Here is a 17,879-nt window from a genome sequence, read left to right as displayed (position 1 = left end):
GATGTATAGTTAATACACTGCCAACACAAAAATCCTAACAGTTGTAAAAAAAAGAGCACTACCATTTGGCAAACAGAAACAGTTCTACCAGTGTAAACACAAAAGAAGCAGTCCAATGACAAAAGCAGGGTATTATTGCCACTAGTAACTATGGGGTGTGGTAGTGGCGGGTGTTTGGGGTGATTTTTTTACCCTGAAGAGGCTACTGATTTAAATTCATTATTTTTTCTTCACCATAATGGGGCCAGCCTCAAACCAGAATGACAAATGAAATACTGGTATCCTATAACTATGAATATCTAAAAGAATAAGGTTAATGTATTGTTTTGGTTCACATCCAGTGCACACAGAAGACCTGTCCTGTGACTGTGGTCAGGGAGAGGAGGGATGATAGTGAGGAAGCAAACTTCAGCATCTTGGATAAGCTCATTACTGCAAGCAAAGTGTTCATGTAGAGCTGCCATCAAACAGGGAATTTGCAGAGCCACAAATATCTCTAAATCAAAGACTGCTATTTAATCAAGTAAAAGGCAACTTTAGAAATCAGTCAGGAAGAATTTTAAATATAAATTAGGACTAATTAATCAACTGAGGGTTTGGCTGGTTTTTTGGTGTTTTTTTTTTTTTTTTCATTTGAAAAGGTCTTTAAAAAGTTGAAACTTTTCTAAATCAAAGCTGTTATTTTTCAGAACCTTCCAGGGTTTTCAAACTTCTGCATGCCATCTAGTTTGCCTTTATACACAATGAGCCAGATAAACAGATTAGTTACGTATATGCAGAGAAACCTTTAAATATGGGGTGACTGTACAGTCCCATTCCTATGAAAATAATTCAGAGCCATTCAGAATGATCCCATACTGGATTTCCAGTTTCGTTACTGAGTTGAGTCAGGCACAAATGGGGAATGGATAAGGCACTAAATGAATTTGATTTCTTAGCTGCTCTAGACATGCCTTTCAGCGCTCACTGAAGGCACCAGTCGTTAGGGTCTGACATGTTCTAAAAATGCACAGAAAGATGCCAGGGTCAGAACAGGACAGGAAATTATCTTTCCTGTCACACAAAAATTTGTGAGACCTTAATTCTGCATGGGAATGGACACAAAATTTTTGGTCAACTGATTCCTCTGATCTAGTGAACAGTAAATATCTGGTTTGTCCTCTGACTGATTTATGAAGAAAATCTGTGTTTTCCAGAGGAGCGCTGTCCTTATGTAATTACTAAGTGCTCTGAATCACAGACTGGTTTGGGTTGGAAGGGACCTTAAGGCTCATCCAGTTCCATCCCCCTGCCATGGGCAGGAACACCTTCCACTAGACCATGTTGTCCAAGGTCCTGTCCAGCCTGGCCTTGAACATTGCCAGGGATGGAGCATTCACAACTTCCTTGGGCAAATAACAACTAGTTTCAGTGTATTAACATTTTCCAGTGAAATAGAGCTTTACCAGAACAATTCTTATCTCCAGCTTAGACTGCTGCTTGATTTTCCTCACCTGTCTTTAAAAAGAACACAAACCAATACACACACACTACCACTCCCGAATGAACACCACCACTAAGTCAAAAAAAGGTCAACATGCAGTCTGGAAAGCAGATAAAATGCTATCTACCAAAAGGATTAGTAGGTAAAGTTTTCTAACTAGAACTCTTACTCCTTCAAGGTAGCCACAAGAGGTAAAAGATTCCAGTCAGCAAAGGTGGATATAGCAACCAGAGTAACCTGTCTGCCTTGACTGTGAAGGGGGTAAGCAGCAAATCAGTCCCTGCAGCCACCATATGAGAAGTCATCGAGTAAATGCATGACTACTTTAGAAATTTTACAGAACTGTAAACATCAAAACCAGGAAACATCAATACAAGAGGAATAAGAATCATCAATACAATAGGAATTTCCCTAGAACTTTGCACCAGAACGAGTCACAAATGCACCTCTTTTTCCTATGTAGGCTATCAATCTTCCAAGCACGCAATCAGATGCATTAGTGGCCATCCCTAAATGATTTATCAGTCAACTCTTCACAGTTTTCTGAAAGTACTGCAGCATTATAGAATCTTGTGCAATAGATGGGGGGGAAGTAAAGATTTGTAAACGAGGAAAAGGACATCCCACTAGCTCTCATACCTCTTCCTTCTTTTGATAACTTTTCTTATCATGAAACTGTCCTGTGTATTATACTTGTAGATGACATTTAAAGGTCCCTTCCAACCAAAAACCCCACTCTACGATTCTATTGAGAGGTTCAGGACATTTCTACGATAATAAAAAGCTTGTAATTTATTATTGAAAATCATAAAATATTATTGAAAAAAGGTGTGGGTTTGTCTACAGACAAATTTCTATCATCCACTGAGGAATATAGGCCCTTATCACCATGGTGACAGCTGAGCAATATATTCATCATAAGGCATTTTCATTACTACTTGCATATTAAGTATAATAATTACAACAGTAAAGTAATAAATAGACTTGACACCTAAACTAATAAGCATCCTTATCATTCAGACCCTAATTCTCCATATTTTCATTCCCTATGGCTACTCCATTTATTGTAATGCAGTTAGTCAGATCTTTATTTTACTTAAAGGCTTATTGCACTGTAACTTCCCTACTAAGCAGCCTCTAAACCTAGCCCCTAAATCACCTCTAGGCTGACTTGTAGGACACTGATCTGACAGCCTGCTGCAATTTAATTGTGGGTTTGAGCCGAGTGTCAACCTGAGAAGAAGAGGTGACATGATGCATGGGAAAAATGAGAGGAATCACATGATAAAGGCATTGGGCTGGAAGGCAGGGTGATTTCAGAGTATGCTACTGCTACAGACTTATTTTTGTGTCTTAGACAAACGCTTTGATCTCTCTTCTCTCCCTTCATCCCTTGAGTTCAATGGAGATCTCTGACTGTCTGCTATGTGGGTGTAAAGTCAAACTCTTTGGGGAATAGAGGCATCTCGCTGTGTTCATCCAAGCCTTGGTACACTGAGATTCTAACCTCAGAAAGGCACTCCAGGAACAAGTGACACACAAACTAAACCGCAGAAATACTTCCTGACCTGGACTATGGCTAGTTATTTCAGATAGCAGTGAACACAATATACACCCACAGGAAATAACTAAGCTTTTATTACTGTCAAATCTCTCTGTCAAGACTGCTGCAGCAGTGCCTTACACTCCCTACATGACACAATCAAACAGGACGTTTTGAGGTTTCTTCTTCTCTCTTTTAACCACACCACTTTTTCAATTGTCCAGCAGCAGAAGTGAATAGCAGGAGCAGCAGCCAACTCGCTTCTCAGCGATGTGTTTTAGTTACCAACACAGCGCCAGCAGATACCTGAAGCCACTTTTGTTGCTCATACAGCAATTTATTTCATTAAGCTTTCCCATTCTTAAGTGTGAGGGTCTGCGTTTGGGTTCAATCTGTGTCAATTGACCCTGGGGTGGGATACCGAATTAAAGTTTGTAAATCTCACAAGAACAGCCTTGTGAACAAAACTTGTACTTCACAGACATCTTTGCATTCTAGATAAAGCCAAAAATCTGGCCTATACTGACCACAGAAACTAAGCAGACTGTCTTTCCACTGGCAGGGATTTGCTATAATACCAACCTTTGTGGATGGATACCTATAAACTGGTTTGTAAATTGCAAAGAATGAGCCAGTCTTGAAGCTATATAGATCAGCACTAGCTGAGAACAAACTATCTGTGGGAGAACAGGGGCTTCTACCTGTTCTACTTCAGCTGAAGAGATACAAAACCAAGGCATCACTACCAGAGTCATTGTTACAAATGGATACCAGCTCTCAGGGTTCTGTACTTGAGTTGAGGGACCAAGGAGATATTTTGTATGCACTTGCTGAAGAAAAGGTGCAAGTAATATTCCAAATACATAAACTAAAATCCAACAAAACCAATATCCTTAGTGATTTCTGTGTACACATAAAGAGACAAGGACATGGGTGATCACACAACCATTTCTGTAACATGAAGCCTCAACAGTTATAAATCACAGGCACAAGCAGTTCATCATGCACCTGGAGAGTAATGCTTTAGCCCTGACGCACGTGCATCAACAATGATCACAGTGACAAGAACTTATACTTTGGCTCCTGGTTGATGTTCTTCTGTATGGCATTTATGGTTTTGGGGTGGGGGATAAGGCAATTGGTAAGGAAGGGCAATTTCTGTGAAAGGAGAAATGAAACATGAGGAGGTCACCTAGGAGTGAGTGACTGAAACTATTGCATTGCTGAAGTATTTTCTCATTGGGTCAGTGTATTTATTTTTGATAATGGGCTAAAAGTGTCTGTTAAACTCAATGGAAAAAAAAAAAACCTGTTTGTGCTACCTTTAGGCAATCAATGCATTTCTCCTATAGAGGTGTCTCAATGTTAAGCTGTGCCTTTTGGCACACAGTGTGCCTTCAATTTTCTAGCAAATTTCACTGCGTTACTGCTGCAAACATGACAGTAGGCTTCCACTGCCCTCCCCGTACATTAGGTTGACAGATCAGGCGATTTCTCAGCCCCAAACCTCTTCCATCTGCTGTGCCTGAGTTGTGTTTCAGTGCATTGAAACACATTTTTGACTTGCTTGGGCTGTGGACCAGGGCTTAGATCCAGTCTAAGTAAGTATTCATACAAAAGTGGACCACTCCTGTTAAGATGAGGCTGGGAAGGAATGAAATCGTGAAGGCAGGATTCTGATTAAGGTTTATTATTCGGTACTTCCCCCAGATGCCAAATAGAAGTTCAGCAAAACCACTGAGAGGCACAAAAAAATCTCCTTTCTTCTTTTATAAAGAAATCTGAGGTGTCCTTACATGCTCAGTGCACAGGAGAGTGGAAAAAATATTGCAGTAGCTGTTTTAAAACCTCACACAGAGGAGGCGGAGAGCAGGAACTCTGCATGCATCTCATGAATGTTCTACTTTCCCCCTTTGAATACAGAGATCAGTCTTGGACAGAGTGTTAAAGCCTTGCCATGAAGGGCTATTCTTTGCTGTTACTTCAGGCTAAAACAAAAGACACTTCAGGAGATACAATCATTGCTGCCTATTTCCTTTTCCTGGGCTCCTACAATGGGCCCCAGTTCTTTTTTTTTTTTTTTTGTTTCCTTCCACACATCTTTCTCTTATTTTTTTCTTCTGTCCTTTTACTCTTTCTTTCTGCCTCATTGAATCCATTAAGGCCTTTATATAGTCTGCTATTGAGGAATAAATTTTTTGGGGGACTAGTGACTGAGTTTTAACTGCCGGCAAGTGAGGCTTAACTCCTGATGGGAGGGCAGAGAAAATAATGAGTAAAAAGTATGAAAGGTCCATCTCTGAATTTGGGGTCTCTGAGCACAGTGGATACCTTGCAGTGCCTTGCTGGTAATCAGCTCACAGAAAAGGAACATCCTAATCCTAGCCATTTTTCCACCTCTTTCACGCATTAGTCTTGATACACTGTGTTATCTTTCTGCTCATGTTTCCAACCAGATCTGTAAGTCAGAAGATGCTCTGACACCAAAAAGGATGTACTGCTATGGGAGATGTAAAACTGGGTCCTCTCTCAATTTCTACAAAATTATCCACAGTCAGAAATATAAGCAGTGTTCAGGTCTGCAAACAGTGTGATAAACTATTTCAAAGACACTAAAGCTAGACTCAAATGAATGCACTGCAGTTTACCCCAGAACCAGAACAGACCTGCAAGAAAACTGAAAGCCTTCTGCTCTGGGGTGGCAAACCAGGTTTTATAGAGGTGTGCAATGCAAGAGAATCAAGGGAGCTGAGAGGGGCCAAGCAGAAACCCATCTGAGAGGAAGAAAATAAACCCATGGCCCTATTAAGCCTAAGGAAAGAGGTCTGTGTAAAAACAGGCTAGCTTAAGAAGGTGTACATAGGCTGGCAGAGAGGCTGCTGGCCCTCTCTGCCTTTCCTGTGGTGGGAAGCTCTGTGGAGTCAAGCTTTTGCCATGGGGATTCATTCTATCAGTGATAGCCTTGGCAGATGTACTGCAAAATCTAAGACTTGGAATGAAGGGGAAAAGCCTTCAAATCTTGAAGTTCTGAGTCACTGCTACATAAAATTAAAACATCTCAACTATCTGAGAACCTGATGAATCGTTCACAGAATAAAGAATGAGCTGGGGGGCAGAGGGGGAGTGTTTGAGAATAATTTACTATTCATGTGCCCTCTTGTTTCCAGCCTGGATAATGAAGTTATCTGGGAGATGAACAAGGAAACATCCATAAATCATCCATCATGCAGGTGGAGGAGGAAGCAAGCCTATGAAAAGCAAGGGAAGGGGGGAACATGTAGAGTTCAACAGTGAGAGATGACACTGCACTCAGGCAGCCAGAGCCTGAGAGCTTCCATGTTCCATTTTAAACTGTTCATACAAATTCTGTGGTTTTCCTCAACAGAAAAGTGAAAAATGAAGTGTAACCATCAGTTAAACATGTTTACAGCCTTATTTTATTCTTTGTTTTCTAGTAACGCATAGCAAGGAATTTGATTTGTTGAAATAAATTCTCAGCAGCTCAGATGTCTATTTTGTACTGAACTGTGCAGGCTTGGGCCAGAAGGTCTTCAGCAGCAACACAAAGTGAGAAAAGCACCTTCAGTTCAACTCTGCTAACATAGGGATGCTAATTAAATACATTGTAGTACATTTCATTGGCCATTTTATTTATTCATTATGAATGGCTTTACAGTTTTCAGTGATTGCTTCCTGCCTATGACATTCACAAATTAACAATAATGCCAAAACTACTTACCAAGCCACTTTTCTAATACTGTTAATAGCCTTACGTCAAGATGCCCCAGTCAAACAGGCTGTTTTCTCTTATCTCTGGTCTTTTAACACATAGAATAAATATAGACTTCCACACAATTTCTTGACACTTCAATGGCCTTTCATTGCTCTCAGCTCAGCAAATCAAACTGATCAGTGGAACTAATTCAGAAGTAAGGAACAGCACAGCATTGCAAAGGACAACAGCCATGCAGTTACAAAGTGAATTTCACAAAGTCCAGCTTATGACCCTCATATCACTCACAGCTATAAAATGCACTTAGCAGCATTTACGTTGAAGCAGCATTATGTTGAAGTCTTACATGTAAAGGGGAAATAAAACACTCAAACCAGAAAAAAAGTGGGAGCCCATATGGAATCTAACCATGTTTACCAAACATGTAGAATTACACAGGCTGCTATCAGAACTCTTAAGCAGAAAAGAACTATGGAGAACATTACAGGTTACAACGCTGTACACATACACAGGAAAAATAAAACACCGAGTAGCATAACAGCAAAATAACAAGTTATGCCATTACTTACAATAATTCAACCCAATATCCTGCTTACTTGTGGTAGGCAAAACAGTACTGCTGCTCCTTTCCCGAAAATAAAGCTCTCCACTTCACTAAGGTGTTTATAACTTTTCCTATCATATCATGGTAGAAAGGAAAATATTTTATATAAATAATGAATGTGACAAGTAAAAAAACCAAGAAAAATAGAACTCCGAGTAACTCACACTTTGATGTTTATACCTAATAACTACATCACCAAGAAAGCTTGCAAGGTCATTCCTAATGGTTTACAATGAGGACCTGAAAAATCATTTTCTTAACCCAACAGTATCCTTTTTAGAGATGCAATAGATGGTATAAGGCTATCCAATAGTAAATTAGGAGTAAAGTCATAAATGTTTCATGAGGAGCTACTGTGTAATCATTAATCTATTATTTTCTGACTTGCAGGACTATTTAATCAAGTGTCTTTGACAACTCATGTTTATTTAGAGAGGGTAGCTATAGCAATACTTTTTCTTATGTAGCACTTCAACAGATGTGAGCACAGCAATACTTTTCAGCAACGCTTTCTGTGCTATGGTTAACACTATCTAGGTAGTGAAAAGGGGTAGCAAGCGATAAACAGAACCATATTAATGTTTTCTAGCATGTTTTCAAGTCAAAATTTGATGAGACAGCATGCAAGGCATTTTCAAAGTTGATTATGATCTGAAAAGCCACGCAAATTTGGTTTAGAGCAACATCCACAGGTTTTTACAGGGGACACAGCCTCTTAGCTCTGGGCCTACTCTAGATTGTTTTGTAGACACTTGATACATATGAGGAGTTGATGGGTTTTGCATGTTCCTGTGCCAAGTCAGGACAACACTCCTGACCTTGTTGTTCATCACTGTTTACTTTTACTGGCCTCTCCTTCTGTCGTAGCTTTAAGGCATATCAAGTGGAGAGACAGCATAAAGTTAATACAGTAAGAATAAGATGATGTTGGACTCAAAGAAACTCAACAGAGAGTAGGAAGAGATCAAAAGATTCAGAAGTCAGAATCAGACAGAAAAATATTTGGTGATTACTGAGTATTTAGTGCATACTGAAGCCTATCTCTGTGATACTTGAATTAGCTCCAGAAAATTTTGAAGAATGGACTTCAAATCTTATATGAGATTTGTCCCTCTTCTAGATGATCCTGAAACAAAGTCAGAAGGATTTCTGACCCCATACTGGCCAGCACTAATGAAGAAGTACAAAAACACTGTGGAAGAACTACTTGGGGTTTGGCTCTGGCAAAAGAAGTTAGAGAAAAAAAGTTAGCCAGTTCAGGCAGCCTAGAACCTCTGCAGTAGACACTGCAACGTTACCTAAGAAGTCTTTATGATACTAATAAGAACTTTTTCAAAGAGACCCAAAAATATGAGTCTTGGTCTTAGTGATCACAGAAGCGGCACGGTATTCTAATGCTAAATAATACAGAAATCCTGAAGGCAGACAACAATATTCTTTTAACACCTGCTAACCAGAAAACACTGACTCTGTGTCGAGTCATAAAATGACAAAACTTGACCTACAACCCCCTCCAACCTGCACAGTTTTGTGATTACGTAAATCCACAAACCTGACAGGGTTCCAAACTAACAGTATCGGTGCCAGACAGGGATGTGTTAAGGCAGTCAAAAGTAAGCAAGATCCTTGAAAAGGAATGGACTGAACAAGACAGAGACTACCATAATACCTTTATGTAACTCTTGAAGTCTACCAGCCTCCTCACTTCAAAAGGAATCCTGCAGAAATTGCTACAAGTGAGGAGTCACCACGAGCTGGGAGAAGGGATAAGTATCTGAAACTACTCCCATACTCTCATAAAAGCAAGAAAAAGAGAAAAGGAAAACATTAGGATTACCTCCTTCACCAATTTAAGAAAAACGGATTAGGAACTTATGGTGTCTCTTCCCCAAACTTGAAAGCAGAAGGGCATTTAGTCAAATTCATAAACAGACAGTCAAGATACAAAAAAGACCCTGCTTCCCTGGTACCTGAAGATTTCATGCATGTTACATAAAGATCAAAGACTCAGCAGCTATGTAGGTATATACATTATAGAAACAATTCTTGTAATTAGCAATCAAAAATATTTTTATGATTAAGATAAGCCATAACATTGAAAGTCTAGAATGATGCTTTAAATGTGTAGAAAATTCTTCTTTTTTTTTTAGTCTTTTACATAATTCTTACCTCATCTGTGGAAGCATTTGATGCTAGCTACTGAAAATACTTTTGCATAAGGTGGATATCAGAAATCATCAAGCTCAGCAAGTTGCAATACACAGATAACATTATGATATCATTACTTAGTCATATTTTTCCTCCTTTTGCTTTTGAATTTCTCATTCAAAGATCCTGCATTTGGTATATATGCTACATTTTAAATGTGGAAACTAAGACACAAATAACTTCAGATTTAAGATCAAATAATTAATGGCAAGAAGCTGGCACAAATGTGTTTCTCCTGAAAACCACCAAAACCACCTAAAAGTCTTGGAATGGAAAACTAAAATGTTTTGTGAGAAAGTAACTACTTTCAAGAACAGTAACGGGAAAGTTTGAAGCATCTCGTTAAGAGTGTCACAAGCACTTCATTTGGAATTAAACTTTATGTTAGATTTAACGTATTTAATAACTTAAAATATTAAATATTCATAATATGAGCAGATGAGTTCTGTGGTAGTGCTGCTTGGAGAATGATGGCTTTATTTGATGACAGCTTTTTTTTCCACCATGCATTAGGATGCAGAGTAAAAAGAGGAGAAGAGCAAACCAACCTCTTGAATATTTCACAGAACACAGCTGTGTGAAGATGGTAGGTCTCTCCCACCCCTTCTCCATTTTGTCTCTTTTCGTTTCCCCTCTCCTCTTTCCCTCTAGCTATTCAGACATCTTCCTTTGAAAATGTTTCCGTTTTCAAGGTTCCCATCACCATTCCAAGGTGATAAATCTTTAAGAAGTTTTATACTTTGAATAAATGTGTTATTTCATTGAAATTATTCAATCCAGTTAAAGTGCATAGCAAATTTAAGAGGCTACCTAAGTCCACTTTTAATACTATGATAAAAAACTCTACATCAATTTTAGATGTTTCCTGGAAATGTGCATATAACAAATTCAACCTAGTGCGAAGGGCTACAACTGCATTGAGCTTAAATATGAACTTTCTAAGTGCCAGTAAATCAGAATTGGAAACTCCAGCCCAGAAGACTGCTCTGTCATCTGTATTTCAGAGCATTTTATTCCTTTGTAGCATCCAGCATGCCTGACTGGTACATCTTTGTTTAGCTGGTCTGGGAAGGCAGTGATATAGCACACACTTCCAGTGGCTTTGGCTGTAAGAAGTGGCAAGTGTAAGAATATTAAAATTCTTAAATACCTCTAAACAGTGAGCTTATATCCAGAAAAAAAAAAAATAATGTAGCAATGGAAACCAATTGGAGTGTCACATATTCAGCTAGTAAAAAGCTAAAAAACTTTCCTTACTAATTCCAGGAACAGAACTGGAAGAAGAAATGATCAGTATTGGCTATGAAAGATCCTTACAGCATGTTTCCTGAGAAGCAGTGGAGCCAGAACTCCTGCCTGTGGTACACCACTCTACAGTGTAAATATGCGATAATCTACTTCTTACTGACCCTGATCTAATTTTTTCAAGCAACCTATTAAGCTGAATATTGGGTATTAATTCCATTTTCTGTGCACTTCTGTTGCACAACCACTAGTTATTTCTGCTTAGTTGAAAAGCTTATCATCCTGTTTCAAAGGGGCAAAGCAAGTATCTCTCTCTCAGGCTTATTCACCTAATCTCATCAGAAAGGTGGTTATCAAAATCACACTGAAATGAAATAAAATCAGATTTATTCCACCCAGCAGTAAGCTGAGGTTTTAGCTAAGCTACCAGGAAAACCAGACAAAAAGGAGTCAAACAGCTCAATTTCACTTTAATGACTTCCAAAATACAAAACTTGTTTCTGAGGAAATAGTATAAGCTGAAGGAATTTCATGTGACTATATATGAAGAACAATAAAAAGCTGTATGTAAACCACAGAAATGTAAAATATACCCTTCCCACAATCACCAGCCCCTCTTCCTATCAGGAAATGATTTCTACCAAGGCTGTTTTTCTGGAGTACAGGGCAGTTTTGCACAACTTTGCACGCACACAGGCATGTGCATTCACAGTACATGGTTTTTCCTCCACCCTTGGGCCAGATTATACTATGGTAGAATAAATCTCCATCTTCAGACGTTCTTTCTGATGGAAGAAAGAAAATTAGTTTTGCTCAGTTTCATTTCTTCACTGCCAGCTGTAGCTCCTCAGAAAACTCTAAACCACTTTCGTACCTCCCTGGAGTGCATGCTTCAAAGGCATGTGGACATTTATCTTGTCATTCCCTTATATCACCTTTGCTTTTCCCTATTTCTCTCTTTAGGGTTTGTTGTTTTTTTTTTTCCCTTCTTTCCTCTAAACTATTCATGCCTATATGTAACCCTAGACAGTCTGTCTCAGCAGTTCTCCTGCAATGACCTGATGAAAGTAGGACCGCATAAATGTGTGGGTGCAAATACCTAGATGAAAAGCACAGTACCAGATTGACTGACACAGTTGGCAAATACAGGCAGAATTCAGCAAACAGTTGCAGCCAAAGTTTTGGTAGGAGGAAGGATGTGTGTCATTGAGGGAGCTGAAAAAAGCACTCTGACATTTTCGAAATTAATATGAACTCTATTTGAAACAGTTCATTTAGTATGCAACAAAACCAGAAACAAACAAACCCAACCCTACTTCTGAACTAAATAATAAATAATTGACAATTAAATGCACAAGATGTTTCAGTCCACCATTTTTTTCCTTTGTCTTCTTTGGCTCCAACGTGAGAAACCGGTGCTTTTTTTAGACACAAAACCCTACAGAGCTACAGCTCTTTCCCGCTCTCTGCCGAGTTGATTTATCAGATATTCCACCAGAACTACATCTGCAACTACTCCAGAGGCAACCTCTCCATCATCCTGCAACTCACTTAGGCTATGAAGTTGTGCCTCTCTCCTGGGTATCCCATCTGGAATGGCATTCACTCAGAGTTACAAGAGTACTAAATATTTTTCTTTTTTCCCCCTGATATGTCCATCTTTCTATCTTTTATTTTTTGTCATTATTTCAGCTTTTGCCGTTCTATTTGCATTTGTTGTAGGTTGCTTATATGTCTAAATTCTCTCTTCTTATGTGTGTAATTTATTTGCGGCACTGAGAGCTTCAACTCCTGTCAGTTTGGGAGAAGATTCGGATTTTGGATACCTCATGCACAGTAATTAACAGAATGCAGTATTGATTTCAGGTTCAAGGACTGGCTAGTAGTGTGTAGTCTGTAACATTAACAAAACCAATCCAAAACCAACCAGCCACATCCAACAGAATTAGGGGAAAAAACAAACCATGAAAACCAAAAGGAACGAAACAATGCAAAGTATGACTGATTCTGAATTGCCTACTATTACAATGTATATACCCCTGAGTATATTTGCTTACAGCAACACGATGCCTGTGAAATTCTGATTTAAGTAGCTAGAAACAACAGCACAGGTGTGGAGCATAAGAGAGTCATAAATACAGCTTATGCACAGAATTTTAACCTTACCTTTCCAGTAGACTTTGTTCCTTTCCAAATGCAAAAATAGCAGATAGTCCAAGCAGCAAGGAGGCACAGTGCAAGTTCCCAGCGCAGATTCCCGATGTCTTCAATTCCATCAGATATAGCAAGTACCCTTCGTCTTCAGGGGGAAGGGGAAGAGAAAAAAGATAACAACATTGAAGCAAAACAGCACCACATATAAAACCCTGGCCTAAAATCAAATCAGCTTCAACCAAGGAGCTTCCTAGTTACTGGCTATTGAAGATGCACCACAGAAGCATAGAATAGTTAGGGTTGGAAAGGACGGAAGCTAAAAATAGAATATTCTTGGTGGATTTTACACCTACTTTAAAATGAACAAATGGGTAGTTTTTCCAGGTCAGTGACAAAATATAAAGAGATTTTAGAATATTTTTTGTATAAAGTAAAAGTCAAAGAAAAAAACTGAAAATGAATTAATAACTGACAAATATAAGCCCAAAATAAAACACTTTATCTTAAATTTGCAACATTTATTTTAATGAATTTCCTTTTGTAATAGAGACTATACTTGTAAAACATTTCTTTTCAAAACTGTCAAAGATCACAACTTTTTCCAGGTCTATTTTTTTAGGAAGTGTTAACATTCAAACATTAAGATTGCAAACACAAAGAAACAACCTTTTAATGTGAAAAGTGTACAGCAAAACCATGTATTTAATTTCTGTTTCAAAATAGGGTATTTGAAATCCTAGCAACAGTATATTTGAGGAGCACCCCTCACAGCTCACAGTCTGGAGCCAAAATATTTACTGACTTAGTAAAGAGGATAAAAAGAAGTGGAAAGGGAGAGCTTGGTTGGTTGGTTTTGTTTGTTGGGTTTTTAAGCAAGAATTTGGGAACAGAAAAATCCCATGACTTGCTACTACTCCTAGAGGAAACCTGCGGAACCAGCCTGCAATGCAGGCTTCCAGATTTCTGAGCTAGCATTTTAGTCACGAGAATGATTTTTAAGAAAGCTTCTCTTATCTGGGAGCTGCATGCTCCCTCCATGCCCTTTAATTTTTCCTTTAAATAAGCTCTGAGGTTAAATGAAATGTAAATTATTTACCAGCCCATAAATAAAACATGGATGCTCCTGGCTGTATGGATGAAGAGGTTAAGAGCAAGAACAGAAATTTATTCCTATAATATTTAATGATTTCATAATTCGCTTGAGCTTCTTCAGTTGCTCTTGAGGCTGAAAGAAACCCTATAGATAATTAAAGACTTTTTTTTCAGGAATCTCTATTTTTCAGGACAATGAAGAATATTTAACTGGTATGTGATAGCAAAAGCTGATACAGACTTAAATTCCATCCATTCAGAGATTTAGAAACACCTCATCATTTTCAAGCAAGCCATTAGTAATTTACTAGTTATATACACAGAATGATTTATTTCAGTCATTCATGTCTTTTATCAGCTTAACCAAATCTCCATAGGGACTGGTCATGCCTCAATACATCTGTGTTTCCATGAACCTATTTGCGCATCCGTATGCACACATACACAGATTCATCCTGAGCAAAGTTTTTTCTGAAGTGTGTACTACATGTTCTCTTACAACCACAGGGTCCCTAAACTTACACTGCCCTCTCCCCTGAGAGAGTGAAAACACTGCATTTCACAAGTACTCTGATATAATTAAAAGCCCTATAAAAAATACTCACTATTTATAGATATAATTAAGGTGCACATAGTTATACAGGTAATTAATTACAACAATATATATATAGGTTAAGAGTTGATTATTAAAGTCCAACTTACAATTACCCTTCTGAAACAATTCTTCCTTTTGCATTTGATTCAGTTATCAGCTGAAGCAACCAGCTCAGGGAATATAAATTCAAGGCCATGGCTAAAATAAATCAGTGCTGGGGAGCAATCTAAGTGGTTCTTCCTGCTCTCACCAGCAGTAGCTGAGGATGAAGGGAAGTTCTTTCACCTGCCTCTAATAATGAAGTAGGAGGATAGAGACAACATCAGCTGGTGGAATGTGGGAAAATGAAACGACCTAACTACTGGTGAGTCTTTCAAATAGCCATAATGATGCTGCAGATCCTACTCAATCTCTCACACATCCCAAGAGCTGCACCTGCTGTTCCTGCTGCAGCCCTGGGGTGCAGCTATTCACAACACATGCTAGAAGTTTACTGCTTAGGTAAGGTAGGACAAAATTTAACAGTTTAAAGAAACAAAATGCACACACAAACCCTAAAGCCTTCCTTTGTCTTCTTATTTTCCAATGAATACAGAGGTAGAAGATCTTTCAGATAAAAAGAAAAAAAAAAAGTAAAGAGTGGGGAGGGAGGTTAAATGAATTTTTTGCAATATAAAGTAATGTGCTTCTATGTAAAACCACTGCGACCTCATCCAGATTGCCTCTTCATCCTGCAGCTAGCTGTATTCTGCAAAGCTTCTGCCATCATCTAGTTAGGGAAAGGAGTGATCTGCAAAGAACCTAAATGCATTCAGAAATGAGAAAAGGTACATTTAATGAAGGAGATATTTTAATCAAGGGGAAGCACACATATTCAGTCTAGAATTGAAAATAACATCACTGAGTCTTATTTATACAGAAAGGCTGATGAAATAGACACTTAAAATTTAAGTTCTTTAAGCAATTTGATGGATGGTATCATGTGGAATTTGACGTCCAACCTCTATACAAATTCTTATTCAAAAAGCAAAAAGTCAATTCTTGACTGACCTTGAATATTAGTGTTACTTGCAAGAGAACCAAGACAAAAAGGTTTATAACATGGTTAAAGAGGGTCTAGGCGATAAAAGGCCAATAAGTATGTACAGACAACAGGCTATGAATAATCATGTTGAAAGACATGCTAGGAGCGTGTCATTAGAAACCTAATGACAAAGCACAGAACAGGTATTTGCAAAGAGACCTATTTTGATTGCTGGTACTAAAAGTTTCTTCTTAACCAAAAAACATTTTATAAATGGACTAAGAGGCCTCAAACTATAAATTACTATCATTAAAAAGAACAAGCTTGTAAGCATCTTGCTCATTTGGGCACAAGTGTTTCCATGCAGAACCTGCCAGGCTAGCAACCTTAACCCAGCAGTTCAGATTTCTGCTCTGTCAGAATCAAGGAAGAACAGCTTTGACAAATGAGGCTGCTAATATCAAGGAAACGTTGTAGAGTGAACACTGAGACCTTTAACAACCCTATGGAAAGAAAGCAGCATGTCGCCAGCCTGTTGGCATGTAGCATGACATACAGTCAGCACATCCACACAGTATGTACCAGCACTATGGAAATCACATCATTTTGTTGAGACTACACAGATCCAGCCTTTCTGCAGTGACACATACATGTACACTACTTATAATTTCCAGTTTATAGCTGCAATTCATTGGGTTTTTTTTTAGCAGTATTAGTATACTGACTTAAAGATGGAGGCTGGCAAGAGATTGGTCCAAGCTCATTTTAAACTTCACAATCTGCTAAGTGAGCCTAGTAAGACAAGCAGGAGCAGCCTAAAGATTTCTAACTGTTGTTTTGCTTAGAAAGGTTCTAACTTTTACCTTCAAGTGGCATACTACATTTTACAATTAATAGTTTTGGGTTGAAGATGAAAAAGGAAAAGGAACCAAGAGAACATTCAATCACAAAAATTGAAATGGAATGCTTGTGTTTGGGCCACATGAGTTGTGAAATGGAAACTTTTTCATTTTGCTTTATTTTCACTGAAAAAATAATAATGAACAAGTTTCTTTTTATTTCAATCAAACCATTTTTTTTTTCCTGGCTATTTAGATATTTATGTACACGTGCACTTAAACATCAGTAGCATTTCTTTTCCCAAATGCAGAGGTGTGAACACATGTAAGATGGCTGCAATAACACCAGTCAATGCTATGGACACATTTGTAAGCTTACTCAGTTATGGGATGCCACAAAACCATGCTAATACAGCACTCTGCCTGGGGGAAGTCATACAAGTAGTTACTTGCTTGTAACACATATACCATGGGTATAGCTGCGCCGCTTTTGTACAGGAGCTAGACAGTTTAGGCAGCCTGGAACCTCTGCAGTAGACACTGCAGGATCACCTAAGTAGGAACTTCATGAGAAAAACCTGCTACAGGACAAACCCCCAGCAACAGGAATGGCTCCTGGAGCATTGGTAAACTCATTTAAGAGAAGCTTGCAACTTCCTCACTTGAAGATTTGTGCACATCTATACGGGTGACGAACTGCATCACACCAGTCACTCATTCCCATGAACGGCACCTGCCCAGCCTCATGGTACTTCTCACTGCTCTTGCCCTGCTAACATGCATGCGGCTATAATCACTCCTAGTCTTCCAGACCCATGAATGTGTCAAGTGAGATATCAACCTCTGTTCAGCTGTCTTGCAGTGTGCTTGCAGAACTGTGTGCTGCGGGAAACAGACATGAAAAGTTCCACAGTACTGCCACCACACTGCAAAATGGTGAACATGATGGAAATATATCACCTGATACATTGGCATACTCAGGGCTTAAAGAGAGCTTGCAAAATTACTTCAGACTCACACTGTAATCGACATCCCACTGCCAAAGTAATCCATTTCAGCTGCCAGTCACTTGAATCATTATGTTATACTTCCCTAACTTCATAACACCTTCTTAATAAATAAATGTTTCTAGTCTCTCTATGCCCCAGCTTTGGCTGGCATAGAGTTCATGTTCTTCTTAGTAGCTGGGGCAGGGCTATGTTTTGGCTTTAATCTGAGAATAATGTTGAGCTTAATAATGTTAGGGTTAAGCTGCTGCGTGGTACTTAGTTGCTGGCTGGGGTTAAATCATGGCATTCTCTCACGGTCTGAAAGTTTCAAATATCAAAAGACAACCTTGTCTTAAGAACACAATTCTCT

General features: G+C 38.6%; 1 protein-coding gene across 4 annotated transcripts in view; it reads right to left on the bottom strand.

The window, feature by feature from the left end:
- The window catches only part of SLC6A11 (solute carrier family 6 member 11), a 111,947-nt gene that overhangs the window by 50,875 nt on the left and 43,193 nt on the right, over positions 1-17,879 (bottom strand). For all 4 annotated transcript variants that reach the window (XM_062620186.1, XM_062620204.1, XM_062620195.1 and 1 more), the window contains one exon: positions 12,983-13,115. In XM_062620186.1, coding sequence (XP_062476170.1) covers positions 12,983-13,115 — 133 coding nt within the window. The remainder of the gene's footprint in view (positions 1-12,982; positions 13,116-17,879) is intronic.

Source organism: Pezoporus occidentalis, unplaced genomic scaffold (assembly GCF_034315485.1).
Source record: "Pezoporus occidentalis ecotype Australia unplaced genomic scaffold, CSIRO_AGI_Poc_V1 ctg106, whole genome shotgun sequence".
Taxonomy (NCBI): domain Eukaryota; kingdom Metazoa; phylum Chordata; class Aves; order Psittaciformes; family Psittacidae; genus Pezoporus; species Pezoporus occidentalis.
The sequence above is the reverse complement of the archived record's forward strand: the minus strand, read 5'-3'. Positions and strand labels throughout refer to the sequence as shown.